Here is a 26,663-nt window from a genome sequence, read left to right on the forward strand (position 1 = left end):
AAGAGAAAGCAAAAAGAGACAGATGAAAATCAGGAGAGAAAACCGTTAACAAGGAGGAGAGAGCAATCTTATCTGAATGATGAATTCCACTGGGAGAGAAAGGATGGCTGAAAGAGAAGCAGTAATCAAAGATACTCATAGTAGCACCATACTTTTCTGATGTGGGCAGGGCTGCTAGAATCAGGGGAGTGAAAATTACAGACCAGACTACTCAAGCCAATTGCCACACTTTATATCATTCTTGTGCCCTTTCTGAAAATTATCACTTTATTGAAATAGTCAAACTAGATGAAAACTGAATCCGAATATAACAAGATAGGGAGTACCCAATATAAACTGTTTTCATCATTTCTAAGAAAAAAAATTCTATTGGAATTTTTTTTCCCCCACGTTGTAACCTCTCTGAACTTGGGATGCCCAACGACATCTCAGTCAGGTAAGATCAGAGGTGCGTCTTAGACTCGATGAAAATTCTGTAAGGGACGCTGGTGAGCAACAAACCTGTAACCTTCAATTAGCACTAAGTAGTTGTGGTTGTGAAGGACAATGGAATTATTGTGAAAGCGTTATTGAAACAAAACATTCATTCATTCAAGAACTATTTTTTGAGTGCCCATGATCACCACCAGCATCGTTCCAGGTGCTCGAGACACTGCAGAGTCTCTGGTCTCGGTGAGCTGACATCCCAGTAAAAGGAGGAGGAAGCAGACAGAGAGGCAAACGAGACACACACACAGTCAGGTGTTTTCTCTGTGAGAAGCATCCAGGCAGAGCCTAAACTGCAAGTGAAGAAGTAAGAAAGGCAGGGAAAAATGAGAAGGCAAAGCAGCTGAGCCTGCGAGAGAACGGCTGGAGACGAGCCAGGACACGTTATTAGGACACGGTGAGGACCGCAGGTTTTTATTCAGAATGTGATGGGAAAACCAAGGGTTTTGAGCAGGGAGTAACCTGGTCTGATTTGTATTTTAGAAAGATCACTCTGGCTATGCTGTGAATAAATGAAACGGACAAAAATGGATACGGAACATCAGTAGGAGCCCACAGTATAGTGGCTACATAGACTATCGTGAACAAAGGATGACGGTGGCCTGGACTAGAGGGACGGAGACGGAGGTGTGAGAAACGGTGGATTCTGGATGTAATGCACAGGCAGAACCAAAAGGGTTTTCTGATTGACTGGAAGTAGGTGTGAGAGAACGGAGATCAGGATGACTCCAAAGTTTTTGGCCTGAGCAAACGCACGATTTACCATCAATCAACAGAGGGAAAGCCTGCAGGTGTAGCACAGGGGGAGGGGAGAGGGAGGGAGCAGGGCCTGGGTTTAGGTAGGTTCAGTTGGAAAGCCCACGAAATACCAGTTCAGGGGAGAGGAGAGCCTGGGGGCCGTGGTGAGCCCAGCAAGTTCTTGGAGAGCGAGGATCACAAGAAAGCAAGTTCAGAGAGAGCCAGAGGGGCACCTGCGATGCCGGGTCAGAAAAACAACGAAAATTCAGCCAAGGAGGCTGGGGGAGTACTGGCTAGTGAGGGAAGAGGCATACAAGAAATAAGATATTAATAAACGTTTTAGTATTTCGTTGCCTTTAAAAAGGATGTAAATCCTCCTACACACGGCAGTGAAATGAAATTGAAGACCTTCCATCTGCCACAGGAAAACTGCCTCTTCTTGTTACTATAGGAAAAAGCGAAGTGTAATGAGAGGTACGTCTGTCAGTTCCATAAACCAGGAACAGATTCTCCTACGCCATCCTTGTGTAGAAAGGCAAAGCTGGCTCTCTCCTGGTATCACTTTCCTCTCTCCCTCCCTTTTTCAATCACTGGAGAAATTAATCCAATTTCCAACCTAAAACCCTGAGACTGCCCTAAGCAGACTAATAGCCACTTACTAGTTAAACCTACTAATAAGCAAGGTAATAAGAGATTTCTAAAACTGGATATTCACAAAGTAAGATTTGTATTACTAAAGTGTATTGAGAACTCCTAATTCATATCCTACTGAGAAGTCTACCCACCATGCAATGCTTGATAATGCTGCAAGACTCCTAATGAGAATTCCCCAACTTTCTGAGAGCAGCTCTATTAATTCATCAACAGGGCTACCTTGAGATGGCAGAAACTGTGACCTGCTATTTTTTCCTTTAAATTATAAACCACCATTAGTTAAATGTCATCATATCAATTTAGTTTGCATGAGTTGTGAGATTATTACTACAGTATATAAAAAAGCTACATCTGCATAGCAGTATTTGGTCTAGAAATTTCCCCAAACTAGAAAATATTATTATGGTTTCATTGATATTATTCTCCTATACCGCTGTGTTAAAAGAAGATGACATAGTCGCATTTTTGCTTTTGCAGTGATACTCCACAGAGACGTGTTACTACCGAACGTTTGATAGAAACAACCTGTTCTATATTATAAAGTTAAGTGTAAAAAGAATCCCCAGATTTACAGAGTACTGTGTTTTTTAAAACCATAAAACTACCCATTCACTTATGTTGCTAGCAGTGAGTTTATGATAACTACTCCCTTTCTCAATCCTTGTTATCTCTGAACAATGTTTTTCTACTAAATCATGGGGGAAAGGGTGGAGGAAGGATTTCTGCCCTGTGTTAGACGGTCAGAAGCCTGGTAAATGGAATGTGATGTCTGTATATGTCTCATGAACTTTTAAGGGATTCACATACCCTTGACAGTAAATTCTGCTCTTGTCTAAAGATTTAATAAATACTGTTAATTCATTCTTTACTATTTAACAGTAAGTGTTAGACAGGTAAACGTTAAAATCATGATTCAAGTTGATGCTCACAGCCTTCATTATGTTTTTGAGATACTATCAAGGTAAGAAAGTTGTACTTTCACTGGGTCCATTCCTTACATATAAAGAAAATGCATCTATATTCAACACCATGACTCTCCTTCCAACTCAATTTTAAATAGCACAAAGATACACAATTATAAGAACCACTTTTATGGGCAGAGCTTACCACGAAAACTATCTTCTACTGTTCTATGACTAAAATTCCCAAATGAACCTTATCTCTTTAAGGACACAAAATTAAAAACTGCTACATACAGCAAATATTAAGGGCAAGATCACGGCTTTCTTCTGTTCTTATCGCAGTGGCGGACAACCGAACCTGTTCAGGTAGCATTAAAATGAGTCTGCCCCGCACACCGGCAGACCACCATGTGCCAGCTAACGAATCAACACCGCGTGAGGGCAGGACTCCTCCCCCCGAGAGCGGCAGGGCTTACTTCAAACTCTCTTCCCAGAGTTAGCTTAGCAACCAACAGCTTTCCTCCCCTGCCACCAGCACACCAGGACACGAAGGACAGCTGAATATTTTAAGCCAGAAGCTGCCAAACTCTTCCAGAAAAGGGCCAGACAGTAACTATCTTAGGCTTTGTGGGCCATATGGTCTATGCGGCAACTACTCAACAGCTCTGCTACGGTAGAGCAAAGACAGCCATAGACAGTATAGTGTAAGGGAACAAGCAGGGCCGTGTTCTGATAAAACTCTAGGGTGCCGAAATCTAAAATTCACAGAACACTCACATGTCACAAACATTATTCCTTTTCAAATATTAAAAATGTAAAAACCATTCTTTGCTCATGGGCTGTACAAAAAGGCAGTGGGGCCTTTGTGACCTGCAGGCCGTAGTTTGTCCACCCCCCTGTTGTAAGCTTCTTCTTAAGTCTCTCTCTTGCAAGCTTTGGGCAGGTGAAGTCTGTGAATCTAGCTGTTAAAGTCCATGAACCTGGCTGTTAAGTCGGCTTCATGTCTAACATACCAATCAGGGTTTGATGAATCCCACGTTTAAATCTATGTGCTCCTGGTGATAAATCCTGGGTAAGTCCTGGTGCCCAGAAACTAAGAAGACTGGTTCCAGGGCCTACCTAGGGTTCTAAGATAGCACAAAACAAGACCAGCTTCCCTGGATGGAAGTGTTTCAGGTTCTCTTCCACGATCCCTAGAATCAAGACTTGTGTCGTAGTCCTAGAATCCTTCAGGAAGATTCTGAAACCATGGACTGAAACTAGACAGGGTAAAGGCTGTGACTGGTTCTGGTCTTGGGTGCTTTCTTCTGCACATGGCCTGAAATGCCAATAGGCTTTGGAGCCAACTTCTCAGGAAATGCTGCGAGGGCTCTCTCCAATCCCCGACAGCTCTTTTCTCCACAGCCTCCTCTCAAGTCTTTAGCACTAGAAAGGGTTGGGGGACTAGCACTTCTACAAGAGTAAGGTACAAAGGATCTGGAGTGTGTTCATCCTTTCTTTTTAAGCTTGGAATCCCTAAGAAGGGCTACTGTTGAGAAGGAAAAAAGAAAAAAAAAAAAAGATTCTGCTCTCTACTTGTTTTCTTAAAGCAGCATCTCTAATATGAGGTTCCAATGTAAAAATGGATTCCTATGGAGATGAATAACAATTTCTAGATGGTGGGACCCAGACACTGAATAAAATTCATTCAGTGTAAAGTGGGTAAAGCTTTTGGAAGCTTTTTTGGGTCCCCAGTTGGAGATCTATAGGTTTAACTGAATACCCCCTGCAATCAAAGCCTCCAGGAATACACAGTGGCTGTTTGTAGGCAAAAATCAGGCTTCTCAGTTTATAAATCCTTGAAAACAATACTTACTGTTTTCTATGGTTGGATCGTAGGAATCAACAAATTGGCCTTCAACAAACTGAATCGTCAATGAGGATTTCCCTATAAAAGAGAGCAATAGCTGAGTACGCACTGGTATATTAGGGTAAAAAAACTTTAATTCTACTATTTTACCAAGAAATACTCTAAATGGAGATAAATTCCATATATACTACAGGAATTCAAGCAATTACACTATTATGAATTACACATGTCTGTGACATTAACAAACAGTACTGACCAGTAGGCATATCATATAGTTTGTCAAAAGTTAACAAACTCTTAAATAAGGTTTAAGCTAATTTCCTCTGGTGTCCCTGAAATATGGCTATTAATTTTGAACTCAAAATTAATAAAGCATGATCAGTTTCTTTCGGCTCTTCACTTATGGCTGTTATAAGTGTTACCAAGTAGTTTTTAAAGAGGATAATCTGCAAGTATGTGATAAAAGTCGGTTTTTAAAACTTCTTTAAGGTAGAAATTCTCTCTCAATCATTCAATATTGAAGGCCTCACAATGTCTGGCACACAGAAGACAATAAAGAAATGCTCTGACTTCACAAAATCACCAGTAATAGTTGAGCCTGTATGTTAACAAATCAAGAATCAGAGCCCCAAGTCCTCACCCTCCTGTTGTCAGTAAATTTCTAGTGGAGGACTTTAGAAGAGGATACCCTGTGAAGAAACACTGCAAGAACACAGGCCACATTACAGCCATCCCTCCCCTCAGACACCAAAATCCGAGGATACTCAAGTCCCTTACATAAAACAGTGTAATATTAATGAACTTATTTACAAAACAGAAACAGACTCACAGACACAGAAAACAAATTTATGGTTACCAAAGGGGGAAGGTGGGGGGAGGGATAAATTAGGAGCTTGGGATCAGCAGATATATACTGCTAAACAGATAAACAACAAGGTCCCACTGTATAGCACAGAGAACTACAATCAATATCCTGTGATAAACCATAATGGGCAAGAATATGAAAAATAATATATATGCATAACTGAATCACTTTGCTGTACACCTGAAACTAACACAAGGTTGTAAATCAACTATACCACACACAAAAAAAGGCGTAGCATTTGCATACAACCTAGCGCATTTCCCCACATACTTCTGAATCTCTAGATCACTTATAATACCCAGTAGGTACAATGCAAATGCCATGTAAACAGCTGCCGGTGTGCAATGAATTCAATTCTGCCTTTCGGAGCTTTCTGCCCCCACCCACCATATTCTCCATCCGAGGCTGGCTGACCCCCGGATGTGGGGCGAATACGAAGGGCAGGCTGATTTTATCAGCAGGAAATAGGAAGTGGTCCCGCCCTAATTTCACCCCAGACCCTTCCTTCTCTCACGCGTCCTCAGGTCATTATTAAGCACACACTACATGCTCGCCGCGTCTCACGGAACTTCCATCTCAAAGGAGGCGCAGGGAGAACCAAGGAGAGAGGTTTGGTAAAACCAGTTTTACGCTCCTGGGGTTTGGGTTGGGCCTGTCCTCCTCCAGACCACGGAGAGGTGCGGTCCACAGGGGACACAGTGTTTTCACACCGAGGGCAGTCCCCATACACTCAAATTAACTAATACGCGAGCTTATAAGTAGGGGCTGCGGGGAGGCAACGAGAAAAGCCCCAAGTTGGCAGGACTGCCCCCTCCTCATGAGCAGCTAAGCACTGTTCAGAGCGTCTCCAGAATGACGAACAACTGAAATCCTTCTCTACAAAGCAGCCTACAAGAGCTTTTGAAAATTAAATGTTACTTCCCTGCTTAAAATCCTCACCGCCATCAGAATAACCCCCAGCTCCTAACCCTGCGCTCGATCCCGGGCTCTCCCCGCGGGTTCCCTGCTCTGCCCCCTTCCCTACCTCATCTGCTGCCCTCCCTCCTCCTCCCGGGCCCTCCCAGGCTCCAGTCACATCCTTCTATCCCTGCCAAGTTCCTGCCCGCCTTTGTGCCTTTGTCCCGGCCACCCCCCATCTCTGAATGTACAGACTCCCTTTTATCGTTATTCTGGCCTCCGCTCAAACGTCCCTTCTCCGAGACCGCCCAACCGAAGGTGGCGCCAGCTCCCTCACAGTCACTCTCTCATAGCCGCCTTGTTTTATTTCTTTTTAGTGCTTAAAGTTATCTGAAATTCTCTTTCACTAATTAGTCTACCAAGACCAGCGCAGTGCCCAACACACTGTAGACATGTGGGCTCAGACCTCTGAAGGGCACACTCAGATACTACAGAAGGTGTCAATTTATACACATGACTAGGAAACACAGTTCTAGTCTGTGCTGGTGTCCGAGCACGGGCCTGCCTGTGACATAGGGATACAGTGGTAGTCCAGGAACGCCACACACTTCAAACGGATTGTGCTCAAAAGGAACCATGTTATATAAGCTAGCCCATAAAGGAACATTTAGCTCAAAATACAGCAAAGCTATTTTATGTAATGAAAGCAGCAAGGGAAAAAACCCTCTTTTGTAAGTTAGCAAAACTGAAAAATTTTAGAAAGAAAATAAACTTTAGAGCCTTTGAAGAATTAAAAACAAAAGGAATTTAAAATGATTTTTAAAACTTTTAAAAAGCAGAACTGGATTAAAAATAGTGAAAGAAAGAGGGTGTGATATACATACTAAGTTCCCCCAAAGAGGAGGGAAACCAGTAGGAAACACTGGATTAGGTGGTAACAAACTATTATGTACTGGCACCAGCTAAATCTCAACAGCCTTACTTGCAGGGGGTGAGGGGAGGGGGAGAATAGCCTCAGGACTGATCAGGTGAAATTTCAGAAGCCACAACCAAAAGCAAGTTACACACAGTAAACAAGACAGCATGAGATAAAGTGCAAAGATGGAGTTATAGATAACAACTGGACCACACTTAAAAATACAATTATTGGCGCATATCCCAAGAAGAGCTCCTCATTTGTACCTTTATAAAGGGCATAAATTATTTGACAGGCTAAATGGACATTCAACTTGAAAACACAAGTAATTATTCTGGCAAAAGCAGACAATGTAGTTCAACCCAAATCACAATGCAGGTTGACAGCAAACTATCACCTGCACAAGTAACTGGGACACAAGATTTAAAACTGCAGCTCCTCAGGGGGCAAGCTGGACCTCCCGATCAGACTGGTCCTCGGAAAAAGGGATTATTCATCAGCAGAAGCAGGACTGAAGAAAAGCTAGGTCTCCCTTGGGGCTCTCATCCTTGGACTCCCCCCTAAGGGAGATCATTAATTACTTAAATTAAGAAGGGACAGGGAGGCTACATTTGCAGACTTGACACAGTGGTTCTCTACGGTTTCCATTAAAAAGTAGAATTATATAGAAGACAACTAGTGCTGAAATCTTTACGGGTCAGCACTAAATGATAATTATTCTTAGTAAATAAAGCCCACTGCTCATAGTGTTCTCAGTCCTGGTTCTAGTAATTTCTGGCTTTCAGAGACGTCCTTACCATCCTCATCCTCCAAAGCAGCAATTCGGCTCTTTGATCAAGTTTCGCAAGCAGTTTGCTTGCAGCAGCTACAAAAGACTTTGTTGATCTACAGCAAATTATGTTCTTTACTTGAGCACCTTTAAAAATTTTCCCCTCATAATAAGTTCATACATTTATTTGGCTTTTGTCCTTATCAAATTCAGATTCTGAAACGCTAGTTATTTCTTGAAGATGTTTCAACAATGATCATGCTCTCGAAAGGTGCATTGATTTGTACCGTCTGAAGAGAATCTCAACTCCAGATCAACTCTGGAGAAATGTTATACGAAAGCAATATAGGAGTGATCTGAAATAAGTGGAAAAGCAGCACGTGCCCAGATGTGTGTTTACCAACACAGACATAAATCACTCGTTTTATGATATAACAGTACTATGAGAGGTTGGAAAATATATCTCAATATCCCACAATTAACTTCCAAATATTTTCCCTCCAAACTAAGAACCGCCTTAGTTTTAAAAGTCATAAAAATTATTTTTAAAAAGTTTCTTCTGAACTTTTACCAGCTGAAAACAGCATTGTCATATATATATTTTTTGCAATGGTAATTTAGCACAGTAAGTTTTTTCACCCAGTATTTCCACAACAGAAGATATACCTTCAAGGTCGTTAACTGAATCTCTCACACTTCACAATTGTTATAAAATAGGCACTATTTATACAAATGTTTTAATACTTTTCAGATTAATTTTGAACAACTTTTCATGCTTATTCTCCATAAAGAAAAAAAATTACTTATACATCACTCCCCACCCCTAAACCACCATCCTCTGGAACAGCAGACAGTCACTTGTTCACGGGGAAAAAATGCGGAGGAGTAGGTTTCACTCTGCTAGGCTATCAAATCGTTGGGCAGAAGGGTCCATCAGGACTAACGTCATGCACCTAGCGTACAACCCATCCCAAGAACTGCTTTCATTTTTACCTTGAGTCCCTAGGCTTGCCTTACGGGACTTCGATGTCCATGCGGACGAACTGACTAACAGTTCAGCTTCCAAGCTTATGGGGTCTTGCCGCCAATAACAACCACCTCCACACACTTCAGCAACCACCTCCTGAGCACGACGTGAAACACCCAGACGACTCCACCTCCAACCCTGCACCTCCCATGAACCAATCAATAAGCAGGTGGTGTGTCTTCCCAGTGCCGTCACCTTCTGACTCCCATCACCTAATCCAGACCATCTCTGGAAGCAATGTTTTCAAACCAGGGGTTGTAAACCCACCAGATCATGAAATCAACATACTGAGCTAGGACTAGCACGTTTTTAAAGAAATAGGAACACCAGAGTGGACTGCAAATAATAAAGTCGTCATGGAACTTTCAGCTATATAAACATTTATGACTGGGTCACAACGTACAATGTATTTCTTACTACAGACCGAAGCCCAAAAAGTTAGATATACCCTGCTCTACGAGTCTCCTGAATCTCCAATCTCTACCACGGTTCACTTCCTTCCCTATCAGTTTAAGTCCCAAGATAAATCACTGTGCACCATGCACTACTCTTTTATCAGAACCTGTCAATTTCCTTTCTCTGGGCTGATAATTCTATGATCTTAATCTAATCTTTGGCCTTTTGTGAGCCAGTTGAGCTCAGCTGCAGAAAAGCTCCCGACCCTGTGGCTTGGCAACCATTCTCAAGCTGTGGCCTTTCCCGGCTCTGTCCTCTGTCTCTAGGAATCCTTTCTGAGTGTCCCTTTCCCAACAAAGCAGCCAAGTGTGGTTCCAGCAGCATCCCAGGGCAACCTACTGTAACTGCAAATTCCTAAGCCCCACCCAAACCTCCCAGGCAGGAGTATTAACAAACCCCCACTCATGTGCTGCACCCTAAAGTTTAATTACCACTCCCCCCTCAGGTGCCAAGTTCAAATGTGACCATTCTAAATCACCTACCTCCTCCTGTATGCAGGGTGTTCCCAAATCTTCCAGTTCCTCCCAGCAGCTCAGATCATAAGCATTTAAAGAACACACAACATGGGCCAGGAATTGGGACACAGCCATGACTACAAGCTGGGGCTGAACCTTAGACGTAACTGCTGTGACACCGCTGTCTTCCACTCACCTTTGCCTTGGCTCTGTGCACGTCAGACAGTGTGAAGGGAGCCCCTGGGCTGTGCTACGCAGCCCGCCTGCCTGGCCCTCTTCAAATTATTACCACGGCACAGAGGAAGCGGGCAGCACACCCTTCTTTCCACAGAAGCGATTCCAGGACCTGGGCTCTACATCCCATCCCAGCTCCTGGTCTCCTCCAAACCTTCCTCCTGAAACAGTTCTAAACACATTCTTCGTTTCTCTACTGGTTTAACTCCAATCCATATGGTTTGTTCACATGCCTCTGACATACTTATTAAATATGTTTAAAAATCCAGGGGAGTACACCCTGAGTTACGTTCCCTTTCTGCTCTCAGTGCTATAGAAAGACTTGGCTGGGTGCTGCAGCCGTTGGGTGCTATGTCCCTGACCACAGAGCTAAGCGCATCCTCCAGAAAATGATCTCAGTCACTTAAAGCTCTACCCCACTAACCCAGATCAAACGCAACCATGGGGATGCGCGTGACCTGCATGTCCTGTAGTAATCTGACTACGATACCTGACAAAAAGTGTGTAGCCTCTGGTTTGAGGAGCCTTGAAGTAAAAAGTCAGGAAAACAGAGGCTAAAGCTACGGAGGCAATTAAGCAAGAGCAGCAGCTCTTTCACTTAACAAAAGAAATCAAAGAACAGTGAAGCATGCAACGTATAACAACAATTCCAAGAAACTACTGGCCAGAGGCACGTTGTGACTTTGGGATGTCTGCCTCCATAGGGACCAGATGCTGACACAGCCACCAAGCTGCAGGTGGTCTATTCTCCCCTCCAGCTCCCCAGAGCTAAATGGTTACACTACTCGCACTGAAACCTGGACTTGTAGCTTCATCAGTTACAGACAGAAGAGCTGCACTATTCACTCTGTAAAATAAGGAGGTGTGCTCCCCAAGCTATCCAAACACCTTTTTTCCTCCCGGTTCTGCCTCACAACGGCTTTTTGTTTTGTTTTGTTTCGTTTTTTGCGGTACGCGGGCCTCTCACTGCCATGGCCTCTCCTGTTGCGGAGCACAGGCTCCAGACGCGCAGGCTCAGCGGCCATGGCTCATGGGCCCAGCCGCTCCGCGGCACATGGGATCCTCCCGGACCGGGACACGAACCCGTGTCCCCTGCATCGGCAGGCAGACTCCCAACCACTGCGCCACCAGGGAAGCCCTGTATTTTTAATAGTGTCAAGCTTGGTAACATTTCATTCCATTCTGAATCCCGAGTTTTCAAGTCCCAGAGTATGGATTAGTTCATTAATTTCTCAAATAGCTATTAAGCAGCTATTATGTTCCAGGCACGGTTCTAGGCGCCGGGATATATCAGCGGACAGAAATTGCTTAGTACATAAATTCTAATAGTGAGAAGTACAGTAAAATAAAAAAGCACAAGAAATGCAATAAATTGGAGAAAATATGTATCTATTCCTTGTAAACAAAAGAACGTAACAAATAATTACCATGGTTTTTTAAACTAGTGAATGAATGGATCTAAGAAATGGTGAGGAGCAGCTGTTAATGCCGTGAAAGGAGAAATAACCAGATATCATGGGTCTCCTGAGACAAACACAGACCACTACCCTGGAAGCAATTTTAAGGAGGCTGGGGAAGGGAAAAGAGAATGAAACCACCTAAATCTGACCAAACTGCTAGATTTAACTACTAATTTACAGGAAATAACGGGGGACAAATGAACGTCTTGAATACTATAGGATGCAATAGCAAAACCCAGATTCTAGGTAACACTTCAGGTAACTCCTATATATCAGAATTTCTAGGGTGGGGCCCATGCTTCACTCAGTATTTTTCAAACTCCTCCAGTGATTCCAGCGTGTCTGGAAGTTTGAAAACCAGTGTTCTAAAGCAGGGCTTCCCTAATGTTAAAGAATAAGCAGTTCTCCTAGGGACTACGTTAAAGTGTAGATTGTTGATCTATTTGATCTGGGGTGGGGGGTGGGATTTTCCATTTCTACCAAGCTCCCTGGTAATACTGATCTCCAAACCAAGTTCTAAAGTTTAGAACACCGGTTCGCAAACTTACCTGCACTCCAGAAACACAGAGGGAATTCCGAAAACTACTGGCTGGACCTCACCCTCAAGTAATTCTGATTTAATTACTACCAGGTGCAGCCAGGGCCCGGGGATTGTTAAAAAGATCCCTGAGTGATTCCAATGTGCCACAAGTTTGAGAACCCCTGGACCAAGGTCAAGGGTGCCGGGAAAAAAGAGATGGAAGAAACTGTTCTTGAGTTGACTGACTAGTCAACCACTAGTCTTCCATTTATGTGAATGAATAAACCTTATTCTTTAAGCCAGCACGAGACAACTTATTTCGCAGTCAAGAGCATACTAATTGATTGCAATATTATTGCAACAGAACTGAAAATTTTAGCATCTTCTTATAAATATCACTCAAATCACTCCTCTTCTATTTGATAAATTTGTATTTTAGAGTGATAGGAGTCTTCTCTGCTTTAAGAAACATTACTTACCACTTGACTCTACACCCACTCTTAACTGACACAATCTGGAAGTAAAATTTCTCAAGGGGGACTTCCCTGGTGGTGCAGTGGTTAAGAGTCCCCCTGCCAATGCCGGGGACACGGGTTTGAGCCCTGGTCCGGGAAGATCCCACATGCCGCGGAGCAACTAAGCCCATGCGCCACAACTACTGAGACTGCGCTCTAGAGGCTGCGAGCCACAACTACTGAGCCCACATGCCACAACTATTGAAGACTGCTCACCTAGAGCCCGTGCTCTGCAACAAGAGATGCCACTGCAATGAGAAGCCTGCGCACCACAATGAAGAGTAGATCCCGCCAGCTGCAACTAGAGAAAGCCCGCGCGCAGCAACGAAGACCCAACACAGCCATAAATAAATAAAAAATAAATATATTAAACAATTATATATATAAAAAAAATTTCTCAAGGAACAAACATCAGTGATGCCTTCTAATAATTGACTTGAATGATCCTTGGAAGAGGCCAGAGCCAGAAACTGAAAGAAAGCTGCTGACCAAGCACTGGGGTCGTATTTTTTATATGCCTGGGATGGGGGTGGCAAATGGGACAGGACGCAGTCCTACCAGGAACCAAATAAGCTCCCCACAAGAGGATTGTGGACTGGGGCCAGATGATGGCCAATGAAAAAACCCAATAGAAAAGAGTGAGTAAAGATGAGAAGAGGGCAGAGGAAGTAAGAGGAAAACAACTCAAACACCAATCTGTAATCCCAAATTCCCAGCCACACAAAAACTCTATTACTAAGAAAAAGCAGCCATCAGAATAACTCGAATAGGTGAAATTAATCTTATAAAGGTCTGTGAAGACTGTAACTGAACATGCCCAGAGTTTCCAGAGATTATCCAAGGAATTGCTTCTACTTTAAAAAACTTATGAAAAAACAGATTAAACATGATCAAGTGAATATGAAAAACCTTTTTTTTCACAAATACTCTGTTTAAAAAAAATCTAGGTAACATCTTTTGAAATAAGTTCCTACTATTTCACATAAAATACATTTCAAGTAAATAATGGAATAACTGTGGTTATCGCCATAGGGCAAAAAGTATTCACCACGTAATAATCAACTTTTCCCATTTCCAGGACTCCATTTATTCTAAGAAACATCATCTGTTAACGGCAGCTTTGCAGGGCAGGGGTTGATGAGAGCACACTAGTAAATTAAAACCACAATACACCCTGGCACTGAGGAAATATAATTAATAGAAACAGGACTGTGGGTTAAGGTTCAGCATTTGAATTCAGGTTATGGTGTGAACCCCAGCCGTGTCTCTGGGGAAGTTAATGCCTTTGTGCCTTGGAACCCTCATGCATGTGATGACTAAACACACTACACCTTAAGTCCACACACATCAACTGATCCTATTCCACAATAGGATTCTATGATCACCTGAATTCTGAAAAAGACGTCAGTGTGATACACCTGACTGCCACCTACAAGGATCCTGTAATCTTAACAGAAAGGAAGGCACCTATGTGAAAAGTCAAGCACACCCCTCCCCCCAACAGGATTAGAAAGTGGTGGTGATGTTTTTTAAAAAAGAACAGCCAGGGAGTTTCCCAGCGGTCCAGTGGTTAAGACTCCATGATTCCACTGCAGGGGGCATGGGTTTGACCCCCGGCTGGGGAACTAAGATCCTGCATACCACGCGGTGTGGCCAGAAACACACACACAAAAAAGGAAGAACCACCACTGGAGAATTTCTACTGAGGCGAGGGACGTGAGAGGATGAAACACTAGGGAGATCAGGATGAAATTCTGAAAAATGGACTAGAAATGAAAAATGGGCATTTTAACCTGCTTCAAAATAGGTATTTAATACAAACCAGAAAAGGAAAAAAAAGGAAAAATTGATCTGTAAGGGAAACAAGAACCTCAGAAAATTTTAAAAAGAAACAAGTATGTACTTGATTTCAAGACTTACTAGGAGACTACAGTTATCAAGACGTGTGGTATTGGCATAAAAACAGACATACAGATTAATGGAACAAAATACAGGTTCCAGAAATAAATCCACACATATAAATGATCAGCTGATTTTGGATAAAGGTGCAAAGGCAATTCAAGGGAGAAGGAACAGTCTTTTTCAACAAGTGGTGCTGACACAACTGGATATCAATATTAAAGAGAAAGAACCTGACCATATCCCATATACAAGTATAGGATAAAAAATGGATCACAGACCAACTGCAAAACCTAAACTATGAAACTTCTGGAAGAAAACACAGGAGAAAATCTCTGTGACCTTGAGTTAAGAAAGATTTCAAAAGCACAATCCATAAAGAAAAAGAGGATATATTGGACTTCATTGAAATTAAAACTGGTCAGTAAAAGATTCTTGTTAAGGGGATGAAAAGACAAACCACAGACCTGGAGAAAACATGTGCAAAGCACATTATCCGACAAAGGGCATGAATCAGGATATATAACAAACTCTCAATATTTAACAATAAGAAAACCACCCAATTAAGCATACGAGCAAAAGATGTGAACACTTTAACAAAGACAATATTCAAACGGCAAGTAAGGACTTCCCTGGTGGTGCAGTGGTTAAGAATCCGCCTGCCAATGCAGGCGACACGGGTTCGAGCCCTGGTCCAGGAAGATCCCACATGCCGCAGAGCAACTAAGCCCCTGTGCCACAACTACTGAGCCCGTGCGCCACAACTACTGAGGCCTGTCCACCTAGAGCCCGAGCTCTGCAACAAGAGAAGCCACCACGAGAAGCCCGCGCACCGCAACTAAGAGTAGCCCCAGCTCCGCCGCAACTAGAGAAAGCCTGTGTGCAGCAACAAAGACGCAACGCAGCCAAAAATAAATTTATTAAAAAAATAAAACTGCTGCTAATCAAATTATATATAAAAAAGGCAAGTAAGCCCGTGAAATGATGCTTATCATTATTCATTAGGAAAATGCAAATACAATTACAGTGAGATATAACACATCTAATTAATAATGTCTACAATAAAAAAACACTGACAATACCAGTACTGGAGAGGATGTAGAGCAACTGTTCTCTTTGGTGGGGATGCAAAATGGTACAGTCACTTTGGAAAAAGTTTTTTGAAAATAAAACACACATTTATCAGATGACCCAGTAGTCCCATTCTTAGGTATTTTTCCAATAGAAATGAAAGCTATGGTCACACAAAAACTTGTATGCATATATCTGTAACAGCTTTATTCATAACTGTCCCAAAGTGGAAACAAACCAAATGTCCTTCAGCCTGTTACTGGATAAACACATTATATTAAACCCATACAAAGGAACACTACTCAGCAATAAAAAGGAATGAACTACTGATAGACACAGCAACACAGATAAATCTCAGATGTGATTCCACTGATATTACATTCTGGAAAAGACAAAACTATAGGGACAGAAAACAGAAGGGGGTAAGGGCTGACTACAGGGGCACAAGGGCATTGTGGGGGGTTGATGGAACTGTTCTGTGTCTTGTGGTTGTGGTTACATAACTATAGAGTGTTTGCTAAAACCGGGCCAAACACAAAAAGGGATAAATTTTACTGTATGTAAATTGTACTTCAAGTTTAAAAAAGAATCTGAACCTTTACCTCAGACACAAAAATTAGCTGGAAATGGATCACAGACCCAAACTTCAGAGCTAAAACAATTATACTTCTAGAAGTAAACATGAGAACATTTTTATGATCTTCAGATAGGCAAAGATTCCTTACATGATAAAAAATGAGTAAACCATAATCAAAAGAACTGATAAACTGGGCTTTAACAAAATTACAAATTTCTGTTCTTTGAAACATAAGAAAATGAAAAGGAAGCCATGAACTAGGAGAAAATATTATATATATATGAAAAAGAACTATTATTCAGAATACATAACTCAATAAAAACCCAATAACAAAGGCAAAACACTTGGACACTTCACAAAAGAAGATATATGAATGGTCAAGAGGTATATGAAAAGACGCTCAATGTCATTAGTCATTGGGAAAAGTCAAATTTCCATGGCCTACCACATCAGTACTGCTAAAGAGTTAGAAAACTGACAATATCAGATGTCAGGGAGGATGGGTCTCATTTGTTGCTGGCGAGAGTGTAAAATGGTACAAATGCTTTGGCAAACTGGTAGTTGATCAGAAAATTTAAAACTTTATACATGTGACCCAGCAACTCCATTCCAAGGTGCTTACCAAAGAGAAATGACAGTGTCAAGAAACGTACAACAGATGCTCATCAAAGCTTTATTCTTAGCAGTGAAACACTGGAAACAAGTGACTGGAGAAACAAATTATGGTATAAGCATACAAAAGAACACTACTCAGCAATAAAAAGAAACTGCTTATATATGTGACAACACGGATGGATCTCAAAACATTATGCTAAATGAAAGAAGTCACACACTAAGAGTATTTACTGTGATTCTATTTATGCGAAATTTTATAACAAGAAAAACTAATCGATAGTAATGGAAAGCAGGTCAGTGTTTGCCGGGGAGTGGGGTGGGGCATGAGGGAACTTTTGGGGATGATGAAAATGTTTTTTATTTTGATTGGAGTAATGGTTTTACATAGGTGAATAAATCTGTCAAAACCCATCTAACTTTACACTTAAAATGGGAACTTTATTAGACATAAATTATACCTCAATAAAACTTGATTTTTCTGTTTTATTGAAGTATAGTTGATGTACAATATTACCTAAGTTATAGATGTATAATATAGTGACTCACAATTTTTAAAAGTTATACTCCATTTATAGTTACTATAAAATATTGGCTATATTCCCTGTGTTGTACAATATATCCTTGTAGCTTATTTTATACATAATAGTTTGTACATCTTAATCCCCTACCTCTAGGTTGCCCCTCCACCCTTCCGTCTCCCCACTGGTAACCACTAGTTTGTTCTCTGTAACTGTGAGTCTGCTTCTTTTTTGTTATATTCACTACTTTGTTGTATTTTTTAATTTTTAAAATTTTTATCATTTTTAAATTTTGGCTGCGTCAGATTTTCATTGCAGCATGCGGGACCTCTGATGTGACAGCCGGGATCTTTTCGTTGAGGTACGTGGGCTTCTCTCCAGCTGTGGTGCACAGGCTCCAGGGGGCGTGGGCTCTGTAGTTTGTGGCACATGGGCTCTCTAGCTGAGGAGCATGGGCGTAGTTGCCCCGCAACATGCGGGATCTTAGTTCCCCAACCAGCGAGCGAACCGTGTCCCCTACATTGGAGGGCTGATTTTTTACCACTGGACCACCCGGGAAGTCCCTGTTGCATTTTTTATTTTCCACATGTAAGTGATAGCATACAGTATTTGTCTTGGAGGGTATTATGCTAAGTGAAATAAGTCAGACAGAGAAAAACAAAACTCGATTTTAAAACAAGTATTAAAAAGGGAAGACATATATATTTTTTTTTTACAAAGCATAATAGGATAGTGATTAGCTAGCTATGTGACAGGAGGCAGTTTTCCTGGTCTGTTTCCTCATTTGTAGAATAGATATAATAACAGCACATATTTTATAAGTAGTTGTAAAGATTAAATGAAAATATCGATACATGCAGAATATCTGCTATGTAATAATAATGACATTTATTGAGGATTTATTACATAACCACATTCTAGACATTTTCATTTAATCCTAGTCTCACATTCTAATAATTATATCTAATATATTAACTTGAAATCTAAGAAAATGATATACAGTAACAACTACTGAAGCTAAATCCTCAAACTCACGTGAAAAAATATCAAGAAATATAAGAATACACACACATACCCCTAATGCAGAAAATTACTGTTTCAGTAATCACTGCATAACAAACACCTCAAAACTTAGTGGCTGAAATCAACAACTATTTCATTTCTTCCTGATACTACGATCAAGGCTGGGCTCGGCTGGCTCCTCTGCTGGTCTTTTTTTTTTAAACATCTTTATTGGAATATAATTGCCTTACAATGGTGTCTTAGTTTCTGCTTTATAACAAAGTGAATCAGTTATACATATACATATGTTCCCATACCTCTTCCCTCTTGCGTCTCCCTCCCTCCCACCCTCCCTATCCCACCCCTCTAGGTGGTCACAAAGCACGGAGCTAATCTCCCTGTGCTATGCGGCTGCTTCCCACTAGCTATCTATTTTACGTTTGGTAGTGTATATATGTCCATGCCACTCTCTCGCTTTGTCACAGCTTACCTTTCCCCTTCCCCATATCCTCAAGTCCATTCTCTAGTAGGTCTGTGTCTTTATTCCTGTCTTACCCCTAGGTTCTTCATGACATTTTTTTTTTCTTAAATTCCATATGTATGTGTTAGCATATGGTATTCGTCTTTCTCTTTCTGACTTACTTCACTCTGTATGACAGACTCTAGGTCCATGCACCTCATTACAAATAGCTCAATTTCGTTTCCTTTTATGGCTGAGTAATATTCCATTGTATATATGTGCCACATCTTCTTTACCCATTCATCCGATGATGGACACTTAGGTCGTTTCCATCTCCGGGCTATTGTAAATAGAGCTGCAATGAACATTTTGGTACATGACTCTGTTTTTTTTTTTTTTTTGCGGTACGCAGGCCCCTCACTGTCGTGGCCTCCCCTGTTGCAGAGCACAGGCTCCGGACGCGCAGGCCCAGCGGCTATGGCTCATGGGCCCAGCCGCTCCGCAGCATATGGGATCTTCCCGGACCGGGGCACGAACCCGTGTCCCCTGCATCGGCAGGCGGACTCTCAGCCACTGCGCCACCAGGGAAGCCCCATATGACTCTTTTTGAATTATGGTTTTCTCAGGGTATATGCCCAGTAGTGGGATTGCTGGGTCATATGGTAGTTCTATTTGTAGTTTTTTAAGGCACCTCCATACTGTTCTCCATAGTGGCTGTACCAATTCACATTCCCACCAGCAGTGCAAGAGTGTTCCCTTTTCTCCACACCCTCTCCAGCATTTATTGTTTCTAGATTTTTTGATGATGGCCATTCTGACTGGAGTGAGATGATATCTCATTGTAGTTTTGATTTGCATTTCTTTAATGATTAATGATGTTGAGCATTCTTTCATGTTTGTTGGCAGTCCGTATATCTTCTTTGGAGAAATGTCTATTTAGGTCTTCTGCCCATTTTTAGATTGCGTTGTTTGTGCTGGTCTTAAAGTCACCCCTTGGCTGCGTCCGCTGGTGGGAGGCTGGGGCCCAGACTCAGCTGGGAGGGCTGGACCTTCTCCCTTCCCACATGTCTTCTAAGGTCTCTCCCCCATGTTCCTTGAAGCTCCAGAGAACACAGAAGCTGCCAACTGCTTAAGGCTTGAGCCTGGCACTGGCCCATCATCATCTCTGCAGTGTCTTGCTGGTCAGGAGTGCCATAGGGCCAGGACATGAATAAGTACCAGGAAGGTGCTTCTCTGGGAGCCACTGATGGAAGGACATCAATAAAAGGGACCAGGTGGGCTTCCCTGGTGGTGCAGTGGTTGAGAGTCCACCTGCCGATGCAGGGGACACGGGTTCGAGCCCCGGTCCGGGAAGATCCCACGTGCCACGGAGCGGCTGAGCCCGTGAGCCATGGCCACTGAGCCTGTGCATCCGGAGCCTGTGCTCCGCAACAGGAGAGGCCACAGCAGTGAGAGGCCCGCATAACGAAAAAAAAAAAAAAAAAAAGTACCAGGTTTGCAAACAGCAGAGAAAGACTACAGAATCACCTGGGGTCGTAAACGGATGGCAACCTGAATATCATCATTAAAAGGCCGAGAATAACAACGAACCATATGAAGGTTTCTTTAACAATGTGTTCCTTACACAATACACGATACCAATTACATGCTGACTAAAAAAATGTGTAGTCCTGTCCCCGGTGGCGCAGTGGTTAAGAATCTGCCTACCAATGCAGGGCACATGGGTTTGAGCCCTGGCCCGGGAAGATCCCACATGCCACGGAGCAACTAAGTCTGTGCGCCACAACTACTGAGCCCGCACGCCTAGAGCCCGTGCCCTGCAACGAGAAGCCACCACAACGAGAAGCCCGCGCACCGCAACGAAGAGTAGCCCCCGCTCGCCGCAACTAGAGAAAGCCCGCACACAGCAACGAAGACCCAATGCAGCCAAAAAAAAAAAAAGTGTAGCTCTGTCAATAGCAGCATCGGTTATTGTTGCTTTTTTGAGGGGGCAGGGTGAGATGTATATATATCAGGGTCACCAAGGAATCTTTTGGACACAAAACACCTCACCATTCTAATTTTAAAAAGGGTGCCTAAGGAGTTCCTGTGTGCTCTGCAGAAGTGCTCCCTGTGATTCTAATATGCATCCCCATCCCCACATCTCCACCACATACAGAGTCGGATGAGGGCATGTGATACAGATAATCCAAATTTTAATTGTTCACTGGAACCTACAAGTGAGACACTGTTTTAAGAGTTTACAACCCAATTCCTGGAAATCTCCACCCCTTCCCCAAAATAGTTGGAATAATTCTCCCACTCATTAGCCTATGAAATTACCCAACCTATAAAAACTAACCACCCCATATTTCGGGGCCTCTCAACTTCTAAGACGGCCCACACTCTGTCTATGGAGTGTGTATCTCCCTGAGTAAACCTTCTTTCACTTAGAAAAGTTTACAAAACATTTTCACATGAATTAGCTCGCTTGTTCCTATGAATTAAGCACGGTTGACATCATCTTATTCTCTCTCACACTCCCTTACCGATTTTCAAAAAACAGATGCTAGGAGAGAAAAAAGTTAAGGTGCAAGTATTATTTTGACAAAGAGAATAACCACATAAAACTGGTTCATAGAATTACTACTCATTCAAATACTTTTTTTTAATATATAAATTTATTTATTTATTTTTGGCTGCGTCGGGTCTTTGTTGCTGCATGCAGGCTTTCTCTAGTTGCAGTGAGTGGGGCTACTCTTCATTGCAGTGTGCGGGCTTCTCATTGCGGTGGCTTCTCTTGTTGTGGAGCACAGGCTCCAAGCGCATGGGCCTAAGTAGTTGTGGCTCACGGGCTCTAGAGTGCAGGCTCAGTACTTGTGGCACACAGGCTTAGCTGCTCCGCGGCATGTGGGATCTTCCTGGACCAGGGATCGAACCCGTGTCCCCTGCATTGGCAGGTGGATTCTTAACCACTGCGCCACCAGGGAAGCCCTCAAATACTTATTAGGTGCTTACTATTGCCAAGCACTAGGCTGCCAGATACATTCCACTGAGGAAAATAAGAGAAATAAGTTTGTACCATAACATGAAGATCTGAGTTACATAAATGAAGAAGTTTTGTTAACTGTCTGGGTTATTAAGCTGAAAGGAAAAAAAGAAAGTGCTGACAAGAAAGGCCATGGACCTGCTTCCCTAAAGATTTTAAAAACAGGATATTCATCTCTCTGGGATGATTTATAGGTAAAGCCAAGTTGGAAGGTAAGGGAATAGAACTGATAAACTGCAGTCAATTATATGTTTGGCAACAATGAAGATGAATTTTGCTAGATTTGTGGCCGAAATTGGGGAGAAGGCTGGGGGTCGGGTGGGAAAGAGCTAGAGAAAAGCAAACGAGATAAATCCCTAAATTATAAAACAATCTTTAATGAGAACATGGAGTTTAAGACTGACCAAAACTAGTAATAAAAAAAAGTTAGGAAAATGAATTGAGACATAAAGCATATTTATCAATCAGCATGAATGGTTATTAATAAAGATTATTTCTTCAAAAGCTCTTTAAAACTGCATTGACCCCACATACTAACACCAATCCATCCCTCACCATACCTGTGCTACCTCATGGAGTTTAAAGATATCCCACACCAGTAAATGCTTTAAAAACACCAGCCAATCATTATTAATAGTAGTAACTGTATACTGTGGCTACCTCACTAGACTGAAGCTCCCTGCGGGCACAGATCAGGACTGCCCTGTCCTTGGTGGCTAAGTACACAGTGCCTGGTACATAGTAGGGACTTAGGTTACTCAAACATGTAATGAACACCTATTTGAATAACATGGGATACACTTAACTCACACACTGCCCTCTTCAACCAGTCATTTCAGCAATTCAGTCCTTTGAGGGTCTGAAATCCTCTGGATAGCTGATAAAAGTCCTGGACTCTTTCCCTAGAAAATATGCACCCAGTCTCAGGCAAAGCTCATGAAGTCCAAGTTAAGAACCACTACTCGAAGTGGGCACCAGAACTGAAGACAGCGCTCTGCCTGGGGTTCAGAGTTCGGCCGAGCTAGTTTACGATGAGAACCCGTCAACTGAACTGCTCAGAAAATTAATCCAGGTCTCTCCACCTGTACATGCACAGGAGATTCTTCTGAAATGTAAATGTAAGACTTCACATCTGTGGCCCTCCTTTCCTCCAGCAGCCACCTCAGTGATGTTCTGTTCTGAACTTCTGCATGGCTCTCCTCTGTGGTCAGGCACTCCTGCCCCCTGGTGTACTCAAGACCATACTCGCATCTAGTTTTTTCCCAGAAGGTGGGTTGGAAATCCCACTTCTACCCCCACCATGGAGCACCATATTTTAGTGTGGTGTGTCCAGTCTGCCAAGGTCATTTGGAACCCTCCTCCATCTTGATGTCAGCCACCATGGCTGAATTCTGCCAACTAGGTTTTTCGTTCAGTCACTCATATAAATCATGAACAAGACTGAAGAGAAACTATATTTTTAAATACTCTGTTTAAAATAAATTCCGAAAGTGCTTTAGATTTGAAAACCAGCAAAATACTGGCCAGATGCATTTATATCCAAGACATACAAGTCTAAGAAAAGCATTTTCATGTCTTAAAACTATATTAACTGTAAAAGTCACAGTTAATTTCATCTCCATGTCCACAAATTATTTACCGTGCCTTCATGTAGCTAACATTCAACTTTGAATCCTGCAAAAAGCAGGACCATAACATAGCTCGTTAAAGTGCCTATTTCTGTTTCAAAAGTCCCTGAGGAGTCTTTCCACCAAGTAAGAAAGCACAACAAAAAGAGAAATGGGGGAGGGGGAGCAGGGAGGTAAGAGGGAACTCAATTATTACCACGGTTAGGACGCCAACCAACCAAGGACCTGTACGAGTTAGTTTTATTAGGATCCTTAAATCACCCTGCTTTCACTTGCCCACAGAGTGCAACACAAGGTTTCCGGCACTTCTGTTCTAAACTAATACCAATTCAGACTTCAAATTCCAATGCCTTACGTGGCGCTCTCTTTTATCAGATGCCCAATATATATTTAAGATTATTAAAACACTAAAATAGTATCCCCGGACCTTTGTGTTTGAGATATTATATTAAATTTCTAAATCAATCAACCATTCATGTCAAAGGTACCCAAGAGTTTACATTCTCACGGTTATCAGTTTAAGACAGACTGTGAGTACTCTACTGTTAAGACTTAATTTGGTCCTTCAAAATAAATGAGAACTAAGGATAAAGGTTCTCTCAAGTGTGAGCACTAGAGATTTCATGATGCTTTTAACTTGCACAATCAAGTCCATGTTCGGTTATGATTTATTCAGATAAACAAGTACAATCCACTCATGGACAGTATTAAAGTTATTAACTCTCTCTTCCAGACCCTAAGCTAAGGAAACTGTTGTACGTTTTTGACTCCATAATCGCAGGTAGAGATGGCTATTTCTCATTTTGTGATAAAGTTGCTGATACTTGTACTTGAAAACCATGTTAATTAGCATACAGATCCTGCTGTGCTGCCACCTTGAAATTTTTGTTACTCTTTGGGAGCTTCACTAGTACCAGGTCAAAAACCAAGACCTCACCCCAAACTACACAACAATGAGAGGCCAAGTCAACCGGCATTTAGACATTCTAACTCTCCCCAGGCTTCAGTGAGTCACCGCTTACTGCACAGGAGGAAAGTTTCCCTACAGTCCCTGTACAGCCAGCTCCTGACCACCTTTTCCAACCCCCCCTTCCTCTTCCCACCTGGCAACGCTTGGCCGCCCCAATCCCTTCCGCTGTCAACATGTCAAGTTCTTTCCCGCCTCACCATCCTGGCCTCGTCCGGTGCTGCAGGGCCTCTCCTGGAGTCTCCTCTAAGACCGCGGTCACCGCATCCCCTTGAAAAGGAGTGAGTAGCAGTCTAGCAAGATCCCGCACACCATGCTTCGATGGCTCTCCAAGTACAGTCTGCACAACTCTGGGGGTCCCTTGAGACTTTTTCAGGGGGCTCACAAGTCAAAACTATTTCCGTAATACCATATATTATTTGCCCTTTCCACTATGTTCATATATGCACAAATGGTGCTAAACCAGTGGTGGGTAAAACTGCTAGACTGGTGCCCCTTAGCACAAATCAAGACAGTGGTCACAAACTGTAGAGGACAGTCATTGTATTCTTTACCATCGTGCACTCACAGCAAAAAAGGAAAAAAAAAAAAGCCACGCCATTTTTACTTAACAAAGTCCTTGAGGAAGTGGTAAAAATTATTTATTTTATTAAATCTTGACCTTTAAATACATGTCTTTTTAATGTTCATGCATAAAGCATGGCTGCTACACACTGAAGTGTGACGCTGTCTGGGAGAAAAGCACTTGTGCAACGGTTTGGGAAGTGGTCTGAAACAGACACTGTTATCATGGAACACCATTTTTACTTGTAAGAATGACCAACAAACTATCATTGTTTCAGATGTGGGTATCTGGCAGACATTTTCTTGGAAATGAAAGAAATGAGACTGTCATTTTAAGTAAAACTGGTAGCATTTTGCCAACAATCAAATTCGAACTCTCAAGAGGAATTAGAATTCTGCATCACTCAGAGTGAACTTAACAGCTTCCCAATATTTAGATTTTTCTGAGATTGATGGTGATGTTAAAAATGTCATTTAAAGAAATATCTGTATATTGAAATGTGTCAAAATGTGGAAGGATCTGCATAACAGTGAACCAATATTTTCCAAATTACCAACGTACGAAGTTCCCAAATCAGGTATGGGTAGCAGACCCACTCAAAGTACAGACAAACCAGCAGAGCTCAGTGTAACAGAGTAAAACAAACTTCATCCACGTGAGTTTAGATGCTACAACTAACTTCTAACAAACTACCACTTATGGAGTCTTGGTTCGATGGTGTCAAAGAATACCCACAATTACCTGAAAAAGTAGTATTAAAATGCTCCTTCCTTTCCCAGGTATGTCTCTGTGCAGGCTCATATACTTTAATTATTCAAGTAACATATTGCAATGGAATGAATTCAGAAGCACATATGAGAATTCAGCTGTTTTTTAAAACAGGTATTGAAGATACTTGCAAAACTGTAGACCACCACCAAAATCCCAGTTGCTTTTTTTTTTTTTGGCAGAAATTTATAAGCCAGTCCTAAAATTCGTATGAAAATACAAGGGACTCAGAATAGTCAAACAACCTTAAAAAAGAATTAAGTTAGAGGGCTCACGCTTCGGTGTTTTGAAACTTACCATAAAACAACAGTAATCTAGACAGTGTGACACTGGCACAAGGACCATATAGATCAAAGGAACAGAGTCCAGGAATAAACCCGTACATTTATGGTCACGTGGTTTTTGACAAGGATGTCAAGACAATTCAGTGAGGAAAGAACAGTCTTTTAACAGAAGGTGCTGGGACAACTTGATATCTACATACAAAAGAATCAAGTTGTACTCCTATCTCCCAACACATACAAAAGTTAACTCTGAATAGATCATAGACCCAAATATAAGAAATAAAACATTTAGAAGAAAACATAGTAGTAAATCTACATAGCCTTGGATTGGGCGATGGTTTCTTAAATATGACACCAAAAGTACAAGTGACAAAAGAGAAAAAAATAAATTGGACTTTGTCAAAATTTAAAATTTTTGCTTCAAAGGCCCCCATCAAGGAAGTGAAAAGACAACCCAAAGAATGGAAGAAATTATTTGCAAATAGTATATGATACTTCACACCCATAAGGATGGCTGGTACAAGAAAGACAGATGAGC

General features: G+C 42.0%; 1 protein-coding gene across 1 annotated transcript in view; it reads right to left on the minus strand.

The window, feature by feature from the left end:
- Positions 1-26,663, minus strand: part of RHEB (Ras homolog, mTORC1 binding) — a 47,480-nt gene that overhangs the window by 15,416 nt on the left and 5,401 nt on the right. The window contains exon 2 of the mRNA XM_065883539.1: positions 4,636-4,707. Within this exon, the coding sequence (XP_065739611.1) occupies positions 4,636-4,707 (72 nt within the window). The remainder of the gene's footprint in view (positions 1-4,635; positions 4,708-26,663) is intronic.

This window comes from Phocoena phocoena, chromosome 9 (genome assembly GCF_963924675.1).
Source record: "Phocoena phocoena chromosome 9, mPhoPho1.1, whole genome shotgun sequence".
NCBI classification, from domain to species: domain Eukaryota; kingdom Metazoa; phylum Chordata; class Mammalia; order Artiodactyla; family Phocoenidae; genus Phocoena; species Phocoena phocoena.